At 40.9% G+C, this 15,749-nt stretch overlaps 1 protein-coding gene across 5 annotated transcripts in view; it reads right to left on the reverse strand.

Annotated features, from left to right (window-relative positions):
• Positions 1 to 15,749, reverse strand: part of NRXN3 (neurexin 3) — a 1,693,693-nt gene that overhangs the window by 1,239,960 nt on the left and 437,984 nt on the right. For 4 of the 5 annotated variants that reach the window (XM_062181845.1, XM_062181844.1, XM_062181847.1 and 1 more), the window contains one exon: positions 10,275 to 10,436. In XM_062181845.1, the coding sequence (XP_062037829.1) occupies positions 10,275 to 10,436 (162 nt within the window). Of the gene's footprint in view, positions 1 to 10,274; positions 10,437 to 15,749 lie in introns of those variants that run through there. The other variant, XM_062181848.1, reaches the window with a different exon arrangement.

The following is a 15,749-nucleotide window of genomic DNA, read 5'->3' on the forward strand; positions in this document are numbered from 1 at the left end:
ATCATGAAGGGGTAATCTAATTTGAAGAATGTTTGACAAAAGGCATTCAAAATGTCCCCAATGGGCCCTGAATTGTGGCATGGCAGGTAAAGCCGCCACCTGTGATGCTGGTATCCCAAATGGGCATTGGTTCATGTCCGAGCTGCTCCACTTCTGAATCATCTCCCTGCTAATGGCCTGGAAAAAGCAGCAGAAGATGGCCCAAATGCTTGGACCCCTGACATCCATGTGGGAGACCCAGAAGAAACTCTTGGTTCCTGACTTTGGCCAGGCCCAGTACTGGGCATTATGAGCCAGGTGATGAAAGATCCCTGTTTCTCCTTCTATCTCTGTAACTTTGACTTTCAAAATAAATACAAATGACTTTCTCCCCACTGTGTCTACTCTCCTTGGGTCTGCTTTACTCCATTCTGGCTTCATATTTGGTCTCTTTCATGGCCATTTGGTGGCTAAAAGCTCAGATTAGTACCATTCCAAGTTATTGAAATGGCCAAAGCAAAGGAGAGCTGCCTAACTATAACATGGAGATAATAGTGCTGAGCTTGTACATTGATCCAGATTGAGTTAGGGGCCCGCCTATCAACAAATTAACCAAGGCCAGGGCAATGGCAGTCCTTAACCGATTTTGAGATCACATGGTTGCTAACGGAGCAGGAGTGGAATAAGTGCCACTGAATCATTGGATTGATAATGAGGAGGAATCAAAATCAAGAAACATTTATCAAAAGAAGGGAGAAGGGATACAGGATTGACTCTGCCAAAAAATGTTTACTCTGTATTTCTCTATCAGCAACCCATCAACTATATGCAGCAAATCCTTTCCTAAAATTTTTCTTTTGGCACCAACTTAAGAACCTCTTTCTGCTTGTCATAACACTGCAATACTAAATCTATTTGGGATTTCAGCACTCCTGAGACTAATCCTTAGGCCTACACCTATAGATTTTTTTACTTCTACACTTGGTTCAAAGTCCTCAAATGCATCATAAAACACAGGAAGTTTGGTATTTTCCTTCCCTTTTCTCGGTGCCACAGAGGGCAATCCCTCTTTTCTGCTCTCCTCTCCTCTTTCTTTTTACCCTCCACCCCTACCTTTCTCTCTCTCTTCTTCTATCCCCATTGCAGTTCCTTCTAATCCAGAAAGTAATATCTTGTCCAGAAGGACCAATTATCCTCTTTACAAAAAACTCATTCTTAAACTGAATCACACAACGGTGACAGAATTTGACCTTTTTCTTTTAACCCACAAAATTAGCAATGTTTGTGGCTAACCCATATACAGTATCAGTCCCACAAAATTAGCAATATTTGTGGCCAACAAATATACAGTATCAGTTTGCTAGAGATGCTGTAACAAAAGGCCAGAGATTGTATGGCTTAAACCACAAAAATTTTTTCTCCCATTCCAGGATGCTACAAGTCCAAGAGTAAGCAGGACTGGTTTCTTGTAAAGCCTTAGTCTTTGCCTTGTAGATGACTTTTTTTTTCACCTGTGTCTTCACATGACCCCTCTGTGTCTATCTGCTTCCCAACCTCTCTTCTATTTATAAGGATTAGGACCCAAACATAAGACTTCATTGTATCTTAATTGCTTCTTTAAAGGCACTATTTCCAGATTCAGTCACATATTAAAAGTTAGAATATCAGCCTATGAATTTTGAGGGAACACCACTCAGCCCATAACAACCAAGATCTTATTGGCTCTAAGCTGAAAAGCCCTTCACTCAGCCCAACTTCCAAAGTGACCACTGCAGCTGAGGGGATGGTCAAGTAGGGTCAGCAACATTGCAGGCAGAACTGTAAATTTCTTGTTAGAGACGCCCCCTGCCTTTACCTGGCCAGCTCTCCTCCCAGGCCAGCCAAGTGATGAAAGTCAACAGAGTGCCTTCCCCTAGGAGGTTCACACCTCCCTTAGGATATACCCCATGTGAAGAGATAGATAGGCCTGGGCCTCTGAATTTACAAGGTCTAAAGCCCACTTAATGCTGTATAATTGTTCAAACCTGGTAAATGCCACTCTTAGGATCATTGGTTACTATCCTCACTCTGTCTTTTATGACCTTGTCTAAATATGATCAGAGTCAGCGAACTTGGAAGGCTTCCATAGCCTTGGCAACTCATGACGACAGCCTAGGGTGGTTACTGGCGCCATAAACTAGAGTGTCAATTTGTTGGGTCAACAACAGGAGCCACTGTGCACTTGCTCCTCATGTGGGATCTCTGTCCTTAATGTGCTGTACATTTTGATTTAATGCTATAACTAGTACTCAAACAGTATGTTTCACTTTGTGTTTCTATGTGGGTGCAAACTGTTGAAATCTTTATACTAAATTGATCTTCTGTATATAAAGAGAATTGAAAATGAATCTTGATGCAAATGGAAGGGGAGAGGGAGCGGGAGAGGGGAGGGTTGCGGGTGGGAGGGAAGTTATGGGGGGGGGGGAAGCCATTGTAATCCATAAGCTGTACACTGGAAATTTATATTCATTAAATAAAAGTTAAAAAAAAATAACAACCAATAAGTAGCTCATAACATGTATTCTCTTTTTTCTTTTCTTCTTCTACCACATATGCCCATTTCTCAGGATTTCATTCCTTCTATATTGTTCAACTCTTGATCCTTTTGGTATCTTTCATGTTGATTCCTCATCCTGTCAAGACATTCTTAATATCCTGCTCACAAACTGCTTCTCCACACATCTTTCTAACAGGTGATAACAAAACCTATGTTGCTATCAAAATCTAACAGACAACTGTTTGTACTTCTACAATACTTTGCAAGGAGGTCTCTACAACATTGTTCCTCTTGCTTGGCATGGATCACCATCATCATCTTATAGTCAGGACATGGATATCCAAAGAGATTGTAGAGTTTTCTAATTCACATTAGAACCAGACTTGGCAGCTAGGTCCCCTTTAAGTAAGTCTTTTTATTAATCCACATTGGACTCTTCTAACTTCTGAAGTTTCTTAATAGCACCAACAGCAAAGATTAATGAAAACTTCCTTGGCCAGAACTAATTGATTTTGTTTCCATTAATAAATAATATAATGCATAAATAATAACTACATGAAATTTGGTATAGTGTTTCATATTTTATAAAGCATTTCCACATTCAAATATTATTTGCCCCCTACATAAAAATGTTTGAAGTATTGCTACCTCTCTTTGCAGATGAAAAACAGTCTCACAGCTGTCAAGTGACTTGATAAAAATTAGGCATCTGGCAAAGAATGAACCAGGAAGGACCTGAACCCATGTCTCACACTTTAAAAGTCCACCTCCTTCTTACCTCCTATGCTGACTCTGAACCCTCACCTGGTCCTTGCTAACCTTAAATTCTTAACATTAGAGTGAAAGGGAATTTTTAGTTTCATTTGTCATGACCTAAATTTGCTTGTATGTGGATAGAAGTGTTTATCACTATCTGAGAAATAAGAAAGAATATCAAAACAAGAGCTTAGAAATAAAGAATCAGAATGGGAGAAGGGGAGTGCAATGCAGACGAGGGTCAGAGAGGAAGGGTAGGAAAGTGTGTGAAGAAGCAAGAGGACGATGCAAAAAAAGAGAGAGAGAGAGAGAGAGAGAGAGAGAGAAATTTACTGATAGCATAAGAGACAGCAGCAAAAGACAGTGAGACAGGGTAAGATAAAACGAGTATATTAAGGGAAAAAAAGCAACAACAAACACATTATCCCAAAGCCCGCAGGTGCCAGCAATTTGAACAAACGTATAACAATTAACAGAATTAACACAGCCTTAAATAGCTTGGCTCACCAGATGTGGACTCCTATCAGGGTTCTATAAAATGTGAAGTTATTACAGATTAAACCATTAATCATCTGTTCCAAGACTATCTCTGGCTGCAAAGCCCATTGGGTTGTAAATGGCTAATCAGCACAAAGGGATGTGGGATGCAATGCGCACTATGATCTGCAACCCAATTCTTTTTCCTTTAAATATGTGTTCCCTTTTCCTAAAGCTCCTGCTTTCCCTCTGTCCTATCAGAGACAGCATAAAAGAAGGACCAGATAGTTTAGTCTGTCCCAGAGGTCTCAGACAGCACTAGGGCTTCTCCATAAGCAAATGGAGGTACCAACACACTAGGGGAGAAATCACAGATTCAGGAAAAAGCAGGATGGTGTAGGAAAAACCAAATCAAACATTGTAAAGATCCAACCCATAAGAGGTTATTTGTAATGGGCTGGAATAAGCCTCTGGCCCAGACGAATCTGGTAGAGTCATTACCTGTGCAACTTAGACTTGGGCTCACTTTGCTCCACTTCATCTAACAGCAACAACTCAAGGGAGAAACGTACATCATGGAGGGGGAGGTTGCTGAAAACTCAAAGGGCATGAGAAGGAAGAGATTTTCATAGAAACTTTAAGATTCAAAGAGACATTCCCTTGGCCCAGTGCTGACACTGATGGATCATGCTGTCTATCCCTGCTCCTCAATCACTCATAGCAAAAACATACTTCACGTGGAAGTAATAGACAGACTAAGTTCAGTCTTTAGGGAATTAAGGCCTTAAGGATAAGATACCAATCTGACAAGTGTCATCCCACTGCTTAAGATCCTTCAAAGGCTCCCCAGTACCTAGAGAATAAAGTCCAAGGGTGTAGTATAAAATAAAGCTCTCTGTGAATTTGTCCCTACCTAAAATTTCCAAAACTCCTAATCTTTCATTGTATGTCTTGAAATTATCAACCTGTGTATAAGATCCTCCTTCACTCTGTGAGTTACCTTGCCACCATCCCTTGTTCACACTGCCCCATCATCCTACAGCACCACTTCCCCTTCTTCCATGTTCCCTTCCAAGCATTTTCAAGCCTCACCTTGAACACTCTCCTCCATGGAGCCATTCCTGAAGTCCAGGATATATTAAGTCCTTCTTTGTAGTGGCACCACTACAACTAAGAATGTCTCATTCTGCGCATTAACTGCCTTTTATTGAAAGTGTGTTTGTATCTCTCTCCCTAAGTATGAGGTTTCTAAAACAAGAAGTATTTCTGAACCATCTTTGCATCTTAGCTCACCCTAGGCATGTTGCTGTGTCCCAGTATTTGTGGGATGAGTATTCACGATCCAGCAAAGACTCCATGTTGAAATCCTAACCTCAATGCAATGGTACTTGGAAGCGGGGCTGGTGGGATTACTTAGGTCATTAAGGTGGAGCCCTCATGAGTGAGATTAGTGCCCTTCAGAAAAGCACTGCAAAGCATTCCCTGCCATTCTTGTTAACCTTGGGACATACAAGAAGGACATAGCAGTGTGCTAACTGGAAGAGGCCTTCACAAGAATCTGACCATGATTGTAGATTTCCAGCCTCCAGAGCTGTGAGAAGCACGGGTCTGTTGTTCATAGACCACCCAGTCTATATTGCTTTGTATAGCGCCCTGAACTAAGACACTGTTGATCTCAACTCCAACACTTCGACAGCTCTGAGGTTATCTCAGCCATTCACTTACCTATTCCAGACACACTTCTGGACTTGTTTTATATCAGGGGTTGTTCTAGTTACTGGGGAAACATGTGAACAGATAAAGCCTATGTCCTCATGGTGCTCACAGTTAAATAAAGGGAACGTGACAGCACCAAACCAATGACTGAAGGCAACCAGCAATGTAATGAATACAGGTGGGCAGGATTGCTTGCCTTTGTTTTAGAGAGAATTTGAGTAGGACAAACCCCAGAATATTGTTTTCCCTGACAGTGATTTGCTAATATGCATCTGCCAACACATATTCACTTGCATTTATATTCATAACTCATTTTTATAAGACATATTACATAATCCTTAATAATAACTATTATAGAAAAACATCATTATTGTATAATGCCATTAGGCTTAAGTTCATCATTTCATTTGCTCTTAGAAGAACACTACAGAGGTCTTAGCAGTCTGTGCTCTGAGTTAGGAAACTCAGACTGAACACCAAACCATACGCCCAGTGATAAAGTTAGCATTCCTCAGCAGCTTTTCAGGTTTTAAACCTAGAATTTTTTTTATAATAGCACTTTTACCTCAAAACCTTTTCTGTCCTATTCTTACCAGACAGGGTTCCAATCCATTCTCATATAATATTTCTCTCATATCACTAACTGGGGATTCTTGAAAAATTCAACTATTGTCAGGTGATCCCAGGATAGTCCAGTGGTCAACAATGCCTGAGAGCATTTCTCTAAGAAAGACACTTACGAATTTACAAATGTGTGGTTTCATTCAGTAAATAGTTATAGAGAATCCACCAGGTGCTAAGAACTATTCTGGGAGTTGAGGATACAACAAGATCAAAAGTAAGCTAAACATTAAAATGTGAAAACATGAAGAGAAACAAGATGCTGACGTGGATATATTGAAGTGGCCGGGACTCTCATACTGATGGTGAGGGTGTGTATGGAACCACATATCTTATAATAATTAGGACACCCTTGATTTTGGCTTTTACAGTGCCATCAAGTTAAGAGACGTGTGCACAGGTAAAATTGGCTTTAACTCCATAGCAGAGCCAGAACAAAGACTTTAAGAATAAAGAACCATAGTTCCAAGATAAAATCTATTTAGTGCCACACGTGATGAAGTATCAATGATCTGTAATAGAAATCTGCCAGTCCCTTCTTCATGTCCCGGTCTGAAGAAAACGTGCATAGGAGCACCCAGGTCAGCTAACGGTAACTTAGACCTACAGATGCTAAGAAAAGACAGAAGAAAAGTCAAATGAAAGGTAAAGAAGAAAAGAAGGAGTTGTGAAACACTGACGGAACTGTTTTAAGGTTAAATAGCTGAAATGCATAATTGGGATTTGCAAGGAGCTAAATTCCAACATAGCTGCAAGTTCTTCCTGTTTATCAAGTTCTTGAAGACAAATGCCAAGAACAAGAGAAGAATTTCCCACATCTTCTCATAGAAAAGTGAATTGTAATCACTAAAAGGAAAGAATAAGCCAGGGCCATACTACTCTGAAAGCTATCTGTTCAAAGAACTTGTAAATGGAGAAACCTCTGAGTCAAGCTGTATGAAGGGAGACTTCATGGAATTATGGAATTAAAAGCACAAATATCACATGTTTACTCTGATTCATGGTAGTTAATATACAGAGTATACAAAACATTTGAAGTATATGAGTGAAATTGACATCTTTGGATTTAATTATTGTTTACAGCCCTTGTCTATATTCCTGCTGAACAGTGATCCTACTAATTTGTACTTTTTGAACTCTATTTAGTGGAGCATCAAGCCTTTGACTATAAAGTGAATTAGAAATGTTATTTCAAAAAATTTAAAAAGAAATCAAGGAGGGGAACAAAGGGAGGGAGGGCATAAGGGAGAGCGGAAGAGAAGTATCATATTCTTAGAATTATATAAATGATTTACATTAAATCTGTCCTCTTTGTATGAATAAAATGTAAATTTAAAAAGTTTATTTCTGTGCAACAGTTTTTAAATACATTAACAGCTTTTTTTTCTCTTTATATACAGAAGATCTATTTAGTATATATTAAGTAAAGATTTCAATAGTTTGCACCCACTTAGAAACACAAAGTGAAACATACTGTTTGAGTACTAGTTATAGCATTAAATCACAATGTACAGCACATTAAGGACAGAGATCCCACATGAGGAGCAAGTGCACAGTGAACATTCACAGCTTTTTAATAATGAGCATGTTCCATCAACTTGTGAAGACCCACATAAATGAAAAGCAGAGTGGGGTAGAGACAATAAAGTGCTCATTTGCCTACTACTTTTCTCATGTTTTAGACTTTCCTCTTTCTAATTTGGTCTGCATTGAAAGGCAGATTTGTGCTATGAGCTAAGATTATGGGTATAGTGTATTATCATCAATTATAGTTTTTTCCACTATTATCTTCAAAACTGCTTTTAATTTTTAAGCTATTAACTGACATTTGTCTTTTTAAAAATTGTATTTGAAGGACAGAGAGACAGAAAGAGAAACAGACATCTTTCATCCATTGATTTACTCCCCAAATGCCCAAACAGCCAGGGCTAGGCCAGGCTGAAGCCAGGGTCCAGAACTTGATCCAGGGCTCCTTTGTGAGTGACAAAGACCCAACCACTTGAATCATCACCTACTGCCTCTCAGGGTACACATTAATAGAGAGTTAGGATTGGAAGCAGAGCTGGGACTGGAATGTAGGCATCCTGAATGGAAGGTGGGTATCCCAAAGAGCTTCTCCACTACTAACTCAAATGCCCACTCCAAGTACAATTTCTGACATAAGTTTTCTACTTGGGTGTTATAGTATATATGTACATCTTTGTAGGTGCGTGCGTGTGTGTGTGTGTGTGTGTGATTTACTTAATTCAAGTTCACATTGACAAAGCCTATAGAGAAATCTTCCTGTTTTATAAGTCTTAGTTCAAAATTTTCAGGGGTATCCTTCTAGATTAACAGATAAAAGATGTATGGGAAGTTGCTCCACTGTCTGAAAACATGTAACTGAAAAATGATTCAATATAATTTTAGGTAAAAAAGTGATAAAGACCACCCCTAAATCCAATCCAAGAGAAATTCCACACTCAGAGTCACCACACCACAAAAATGGATGAGTGCTCTGGGGCATCCCGTGCCTCATCACACCCTTGGCAAGGAGAACAGCGCAATCTGTCTGATGAGAGTACAATTCCATCCCATGACTTAACAGTTCTTATGAAGCTTTCAGGATTCCTTAGACATTGGATAGTTTATGCCTTTAATCTACTCAAATAGGAGTATTTCCCAGGGAAGAGGTGCTCTCGTTGACAAAATTCCTTCAAAACTAACAGTGCAATCCCTGAAGCCAGCAGAAGCAGAGGCAACATCCAGTACAGAAGAGGAAGAACTTTGAATTCTCCTCTGAATTTGTCCTTAAGACTAAGAACAATATGAAGCAGCATGAAACAACAGGACTGGATTTTCCCTCTTTTGTCGTGCCCTTCCTGTCACCCCTGCCTCTCAATTCACACATGGTTTATTGCAACAAAGCCCATCTGAAATGTCACTTCTCTAAAACTGACTCCCACCTAAAATTGATCTGCTTCCTCTATTCAATCAGAGCATTCAGTCTCTGGCACTGAACACATGGTGTAAGATACTGTAATTATTCATTTACTGATCTCATCTCTCTTCCTAGATTAAAAGGTCTTTGAGCAGAGAGACCATTGCTTGCAAAGAGCTGCCACCTTTAGAAACAGCACATAAAAATGTACCCAGTGATTGTCTGATAAAGTGACCCATTCAACAAATACTTATTACAGACCTACTATGAGTCTAGCATAACAGCTGCAATTCCTTTCTTGACGTGGTTCACCATCCAGTGACAGGAATGAATGGCTGTGCAATACCATCATCTATATAACTGATGTTCCACAAATTTCAAATAACTATAATAAGAATAAAACATACGCCCTGGGAGGAGGCTCATAGGATGTCACAAGGAATTTTTATCTACAGAAGGAACACTGTTAGCTTCTCAAGGAATTTCCCCGGGGAAGTGGTATAGATATCTTAGGCAATCAAGCTTAGCTTAGATTAAGCAAAATGTACAGTGTATTTCTCTGATGACACAGTATTCTGAAAGAACTCTACCAAATCAAGACTGATTCTTTTTGCCTCAACAATTGACCTTAGAGATTGAACTTACACTTGACTGAAGCCCCCCTTGCTCTCAACACATCAGCTACAATAGTAATAAATGAGTAATGGCAAAGCCTCACTGCTTTCTTACAGCTACAACTAAAGGCTTTCAGGGAAGGAAAGAAAGAAAGAAAGAAAACCAATCTTCTGAGCCTTAATGTTATATTCTGAGAATTTTCCCTCATCTCAAATAATGAGACTCTTGGGAATACTGGGCTTGACATAGGCAAAATAATACATACGTTATATTTTAGACAAGCTACACACCCACAAATTGAACCACTTTTAGCTAGAGCTTCCCTACTAGCTAAAGTCAAAAGCACAGCATCCAGGATTTACACATTTCAAAGGCTTTTTTCTTTATTGTATTTAATGTATAAAGAGTAGATACCTGTGAGATAAAAGTCTCTATTAGAGGAGGAAACAGAGACACAGAGCCCCTAAGTGATACACCAACCAGCTTAAGCCTGGACCAAAATGAAGCACATCTGATTCCAAGTCCAGCGTCCTTCCTGCTACCACCTGTCACCTCATGGGCTAGACTAGAGGACGGATGCAGCCATCCATCTCAGCATCTCATCTGTTCTGAAATCTCCCCTCCATAGAATAAACGGAGCCATGTGAACTTTACCTCTTTAAGGCAGCCCATGAAGTTGTTGCTGACGGGAGAGCCGGGCAAGTCAGCGGTACTTGGGCTTCCTCCCACATAGAAGAAGTCATCTGAGCCCAGCATGGTGTAGTCCTCTTGCGTGTAGCCCGTCGTGGTGAGAATGCCATCCACAGATATTGTTACCTGGTAGAGCGACATAGGGACAAAAGAAAAAAAATCCCAGCAATGACCTTACCATCCTATCAAAATCCAGTGGTTTCCCCTGCTTGTGATGTCACTTCATTAAGATTTTGTTGAGGTATACTCTTTCTAATTTGGTTTGATTTGGATATGTGCAGCCAAGTTCCATTTTCTGGTCTGCCTCCCTAAGCCCCAAGTCTCCAGTATCCCCCTGTAGACTCATGGGAGAGTTTGGTTAGAAAGGCCAAGCTGAGCACCTTATTCCATCCATTGCACTCTTGACTTAGTCAGGCTAGAAAATGGAACCATCCTCAGACGATATCACTTGTCTCAGCTCACTGCTAACATGATTGTTTTTTTCTTAGATGATTGTTATTCATGATGGTAATGAGAAACAGCAAGGGAGACATTGGATGATGGGGTTTGTTAGGGGTTGGTCTTTGGTTGTTGATGGTTTATTCCTTTTTTCTTTTCTTTTTTATTTGTTTCTTTTTTGGCTCACACCACACTGACAAACATGCATTCGGGGAGGGAAGGAGAAGGTTCTCAGTTCTGATGTGTTATGGATGACACATGCCATGGAACCCCAAGGACACCAACCCCTACCCTCCCATGACTGCCATCACCACCACCAAAAGAAGAAATGACCCCAACCAAAAAGGCAACTCGAAATAAAGAAAGTAATAATGAGGCATGATAATAATAATAATAATAATGCCCACAGGGAAGAAATAGCACCCACACACCCCAACATCCATAAACAGGATAGAGAGCAGAGAGAAAGATGGCACCTCAAAGCGTGCACACACCACACACTGACACACTCATGCGAAAATTATCTGAAGCTAAGAGGGAAGGCAGAAGAACAAAAGTATGGGAGTAGGAAAAGGTGAGGAGAAAGAACAGAAAGAATCAAAATCCACTTCACACTGGCATGCGTTATACAAACTAAAGAACAGATGGAAATGATAAAAAATAAAAAACCTCACAACTACCAGGTAAGCTTTCCCCTACCTACCACCTCCCTCATTATAAAAAAGGGGGAAAAAAGGAAAAGAAAAACAGAAGAAAAAAGAAAAGAAAAAGTCCAAACCCAACCCCAACTATATGAAGGATGGGAGGAGAACGAAGAAGAGTTGGGGCAGAGAAGAAGGTGGAGTCGGGTTGATGGTGGGGAAGTTGTTAGTCATGAAGAGGTGAGCGAGGAAATGCTGAGGCAATGGGGAGTCCACAAGACAGGAACATGCCATGCAGAGGTGAGATGGAGAACACAACTGGAGGAGCTCTCTTGGACCAAATGGGGGAGAAAAGTAAAAGAAGGGAAAGGAAGAGAGGAGGAAGGAGAGCTGCTTCCTCCCCAGATCACCTGTGGCAGCTGTGGCCACACAAAAGGAAAAGAGAAAGGGGCATTACAGGAGCAGGAAGGAGAGGGAAGACAGGGGCAAGAGCGAGGGGAGAGGAAGGCACTGAGAGAAGAAATCCTTGCTATAAATCTGTCGTCCCTCATCTGTCTCTTGGAAGGTGCAAAATAAGAAAACCAAGCAAAACAAATTTAACTAAATGGGAAAAATTTCTTTTAAAAAGATTTCTGTAAAAAAAAACAAATTAGGGAAAAAATTGGAAACTGGAGAAAAGGAAACCATCCCCACCAAACTGGATCCAAAATACCATTTTCAGGATGGGTGCGTCCCCTTCCGTCTTTTTTAAAATTTAATTTTAAATGAAAAATAAAGGCTTGCATTTAATTCAACAAAAATGGAAAAAGAAGAAGAGATAAGTATAAAAGGATAAACAGGGGGATTTGGGGAGGAAAAGGGTGGCAACACACGGCAAACCCAAAAAAAGAGACAATAAGAATGATATCTACCAGACAATGTAGTTTGTTTACCATAGCGTGTCCGATGCCTGAGTGCTTTGCGGAGAAGGGGGAAGAAAGGAAATTAAAAATTGTGAACAGAACGATTGTTAATTAAAAAAACCAAAAACAAAGATGAGTCGTTAGGGTGTTAGTACATTAGTCGGTTAGTAAAATGACACATTGCATGAATGATCTTGTGTTAGTTTTTCAAAAAAAAGGCACCCAAACACAGAAAGAGAAGGTGGGGGTAGACAATGAGACCAGGACTCTATGGAAAACCTTGCCACCCTGGGCACAGCCAGGGAAGGACCTCTGCTCCACCATGCCCTCGTAATGCCCCCCTTCTTCCAACCACTCAGATCAGACCTCATCCCAGGTGGAATTAACACCATACTTACTTCCCAAGGGCTCTTCTGAATGAACACTGCCCACGTTCCCTTCCCGCCCTCTTAATACATACAAATCCCACCTGCTCTGAAAGAAAAGACCCCCCTCCCCAGTTTGTCAATCCACATGTAGATAAACAGAGAAATACCAATATGTTGGGGATTTTTTTTTTTTCACTTCTGACTACATGGATGGACGATGATGATTTTCTCCTAGAACGAAAAGAACTTCACACACGTACAGATCAAAGCTAGCATAGGAGTGCATTGTGTAGTATGTCCTGGGTCCATTTGAAGATCCACAGTCCCCTTGATTTTTGTGAATTTGTGCAGCTGGGGCTGGTGGGAAGCAATATCTTCTTTCTTTCCTCTTAGTTTAGAATAACTGTGTCATTGGAATGCACCAAAGAAATTGAAGTCATTGTTATCCCAGGAGGCTACTAATTTTTTTTTTGCCAGAATGTTTCATGTTTAAGTCTTCCTGATGCTGTTCTTAAACAATGCCTTTTAAGGTTTTTAAGCAATTCTCATATGGAAAGTAGGGAGAATTAAGTAGGGAGAGAAGGCCAACAATTAGTTTTCTCTTTGCTGTTTTCAGACACTAAACTGCCAAAACACCCTAACCTGGGAGGCTGGAAGGTTGGCCGACCCCAGATGATGTGACTGGTTTAACAAAAGTGGTACAAAGAGGAAAGAATGACCTCAGTCTGAGGCAAGCAGTGGACAACCATCTCCTTCCTCCACACACTCCCACACTGGCCCTCCACCAGAGCCATCCCTAATGCTAGGTAGGTTTTGGAACACAGTCCACATTCCTTTCTCCCATGGAAAGTTCCAGTAAAAAACCAGCCTGTGGCCCTGTCTTGACTTAAAGGCAAAGCCATAAAATGATGACCATGAAGGAAGAAATGAGGAAAGTTCTTGTCCATTTGGTAATGAAACTCCAGGTAAACTTTCTTCAGGTGATGTTTGGCCAACAGACACCATCAACATCACCAATAAATGTGTAAGAGGCTGCCAAAAGTAAAAAAATATGAGAATATTTGTTAAAATTTTATATAAAGATATTTATGAAATGATTTGAAGTTTAATTGAAATCTGATAGGGGCCTCCTACCCTTACCAATATATCTTGTATCTTGGGGAATGCAAAAAGATTGCTATACATGGCTTTTCATGGGAAAAATAATAACCTTGGATTATTGAGCACTGAAAATATTGCAGGTGCAAAATCGACTGCTTTTCAGAGATTTACCTCCCTTTCAACAAATTAGGTTTGCATGAAAACCCGAGTTAGGATCTCAATGAAGTTGTGTTCTACGTGTACTTTCCCAGGTGAGATTTATACTCCTCCTGCCAAAAATGATCCCAGTGCCGCCAGGCCTCTATCGCCTCGTCTAGCAAGAGAACTGCACCGGGTTGTATCCTTGGTGCCAGGGAGACTCAGTCACCTTCAAGAGAGGATGCTCAGTGTGTAAATCACACGCACGTCACAGCGCGTCTAGCACTCAGACCATGGATGAGCTCATAATCCTACTGCAGCATAAGGTGCTTTGCATATTTAGACAGCGCACACGGCTGGGGAGGATTGTAATCACCATTTCGCAAACAGAAACAGTGCTGTAGAAAGGTCGAGGCCTGGTCCAAGGGCGCCGAGAGGAGCTGAGCCTTAGAACAGTGGGCAGAAATCTCTCAGGGTGGCTTCCCTCTAGAGACTACCACTAAACCAGCACAACCCATGTTTGAATGACAGTTTGGTTTTCCTCTCTAATTGAAATGACTTAACTGGGGCCAGATACTATTTCTGACAAGTGTTTTCAGTAGAAACAAAAGCAAGCCTTTCTCAGGCAAATTGGAAACATTCTAAAGTGGCTAGGAAATACGTGGGAGGTGAGAGAGACAACAAGTTGGTGAGAATCATGATCTGACGCTGCTCCCTGGCACAGGACAAGTCTCCTGTCCACTAAGTAAAGCCTAACAGGTATTTATTTTGTACTTGTCAATCAAAGCTGAGGAAAGGTCATATTTCGGCTTTGTTTTAGCTTCTACAGCTCACATTTATCAAGCCCTTCTTTGTTAGCAAATGGAACTTTGATGTGCGTTCTCTGGACAGTTGAGAAGTTCTCTTCTGGAGAAGTACGGGGGGAATAATGAGAGATACTATCAGCAGTAGGACTCTTTGGCCTTAAAGATTGAACATGGAACAGTGATTCCAAAAGGTTGACTCCACGTGTGTTGAGATGACTGACATCACATGGCAACTCCCCCCCAGGTAGAATGGAACCTCCCAACCATGTGGCTTCCCTGACATATTGGAATATGGAAATAGGCGTTCTGACTACTGGATTTTTCCAGTGTGTGCCAGTCTATGCCACTTGTTCAGCATTACTAATGAGTCATACTTTAGTCAAACAGAAAACATATGCAAACATCGGTCATTTTTTACACTTAAATGTTTACAGACAAAGGCACTGATCCAAGCATGTTGCAAAACAAAATGTGGTAAGCCTTTGCCAGAAGCTTGCACGGTGTTTTCTGATTAATAAAGGATGACTGCTACACAACATGGCAAACGCACAAGTAGAAAAGGGAAGCAAAAGAGTTCAAACAGTGACATGGAAAAGGTGGCCTCGGCATGGGCTAGGAGTCTAGCACTCCTACTGGTGGGAGTGATAAGGTGCTATGACTGTTGTCATTGTCATTATCCGTGATGGAATCGCAAACAACTTCACTTGGCTAAGGCTTTCTGAAAGTGTTGTCACCTGACGGAGTTGCCTGCTTGGAACCGACCAGCGATGAGAGTCCTTGAACATGGTCAGAACCGGCAAAGGCTGCTCCAAAGCTGGCTTTTTTATTTGGGTCCTTCCACTTTCCAGGCCTCCCAGTCAACGGAAGAGTCTCGGAGGTAGAGACAGGGGCAATAAGGTGGGGCCACCGCATCAGGGAACAGAGAAACAGAGGAATTCAGAAAGATCCCAGCTAATCAATTCCAAGGCTAGAGGTTAACATAACAACAGGAGAAATAAATAAGTAAGTAAGTAAGTTTGTGGGGGTACTAAATCAAAAGAAGAGA

The sequence above is a fragment of the Lepus europaeus genome, chromosome 22 (assembly GCF_033115175.1).
Source record: "Lepus europaeus isolate LE1 chromosome 22, mLepTim1.pri, whole genome shotgun sequence".
Taxonomy (NCBI): domain Eukaryota; kingdom Metazoa; phylum Chordata; class Mammalia; order Lagomorpha; family Leporidae; genus Lepus; species Lepus europaeus.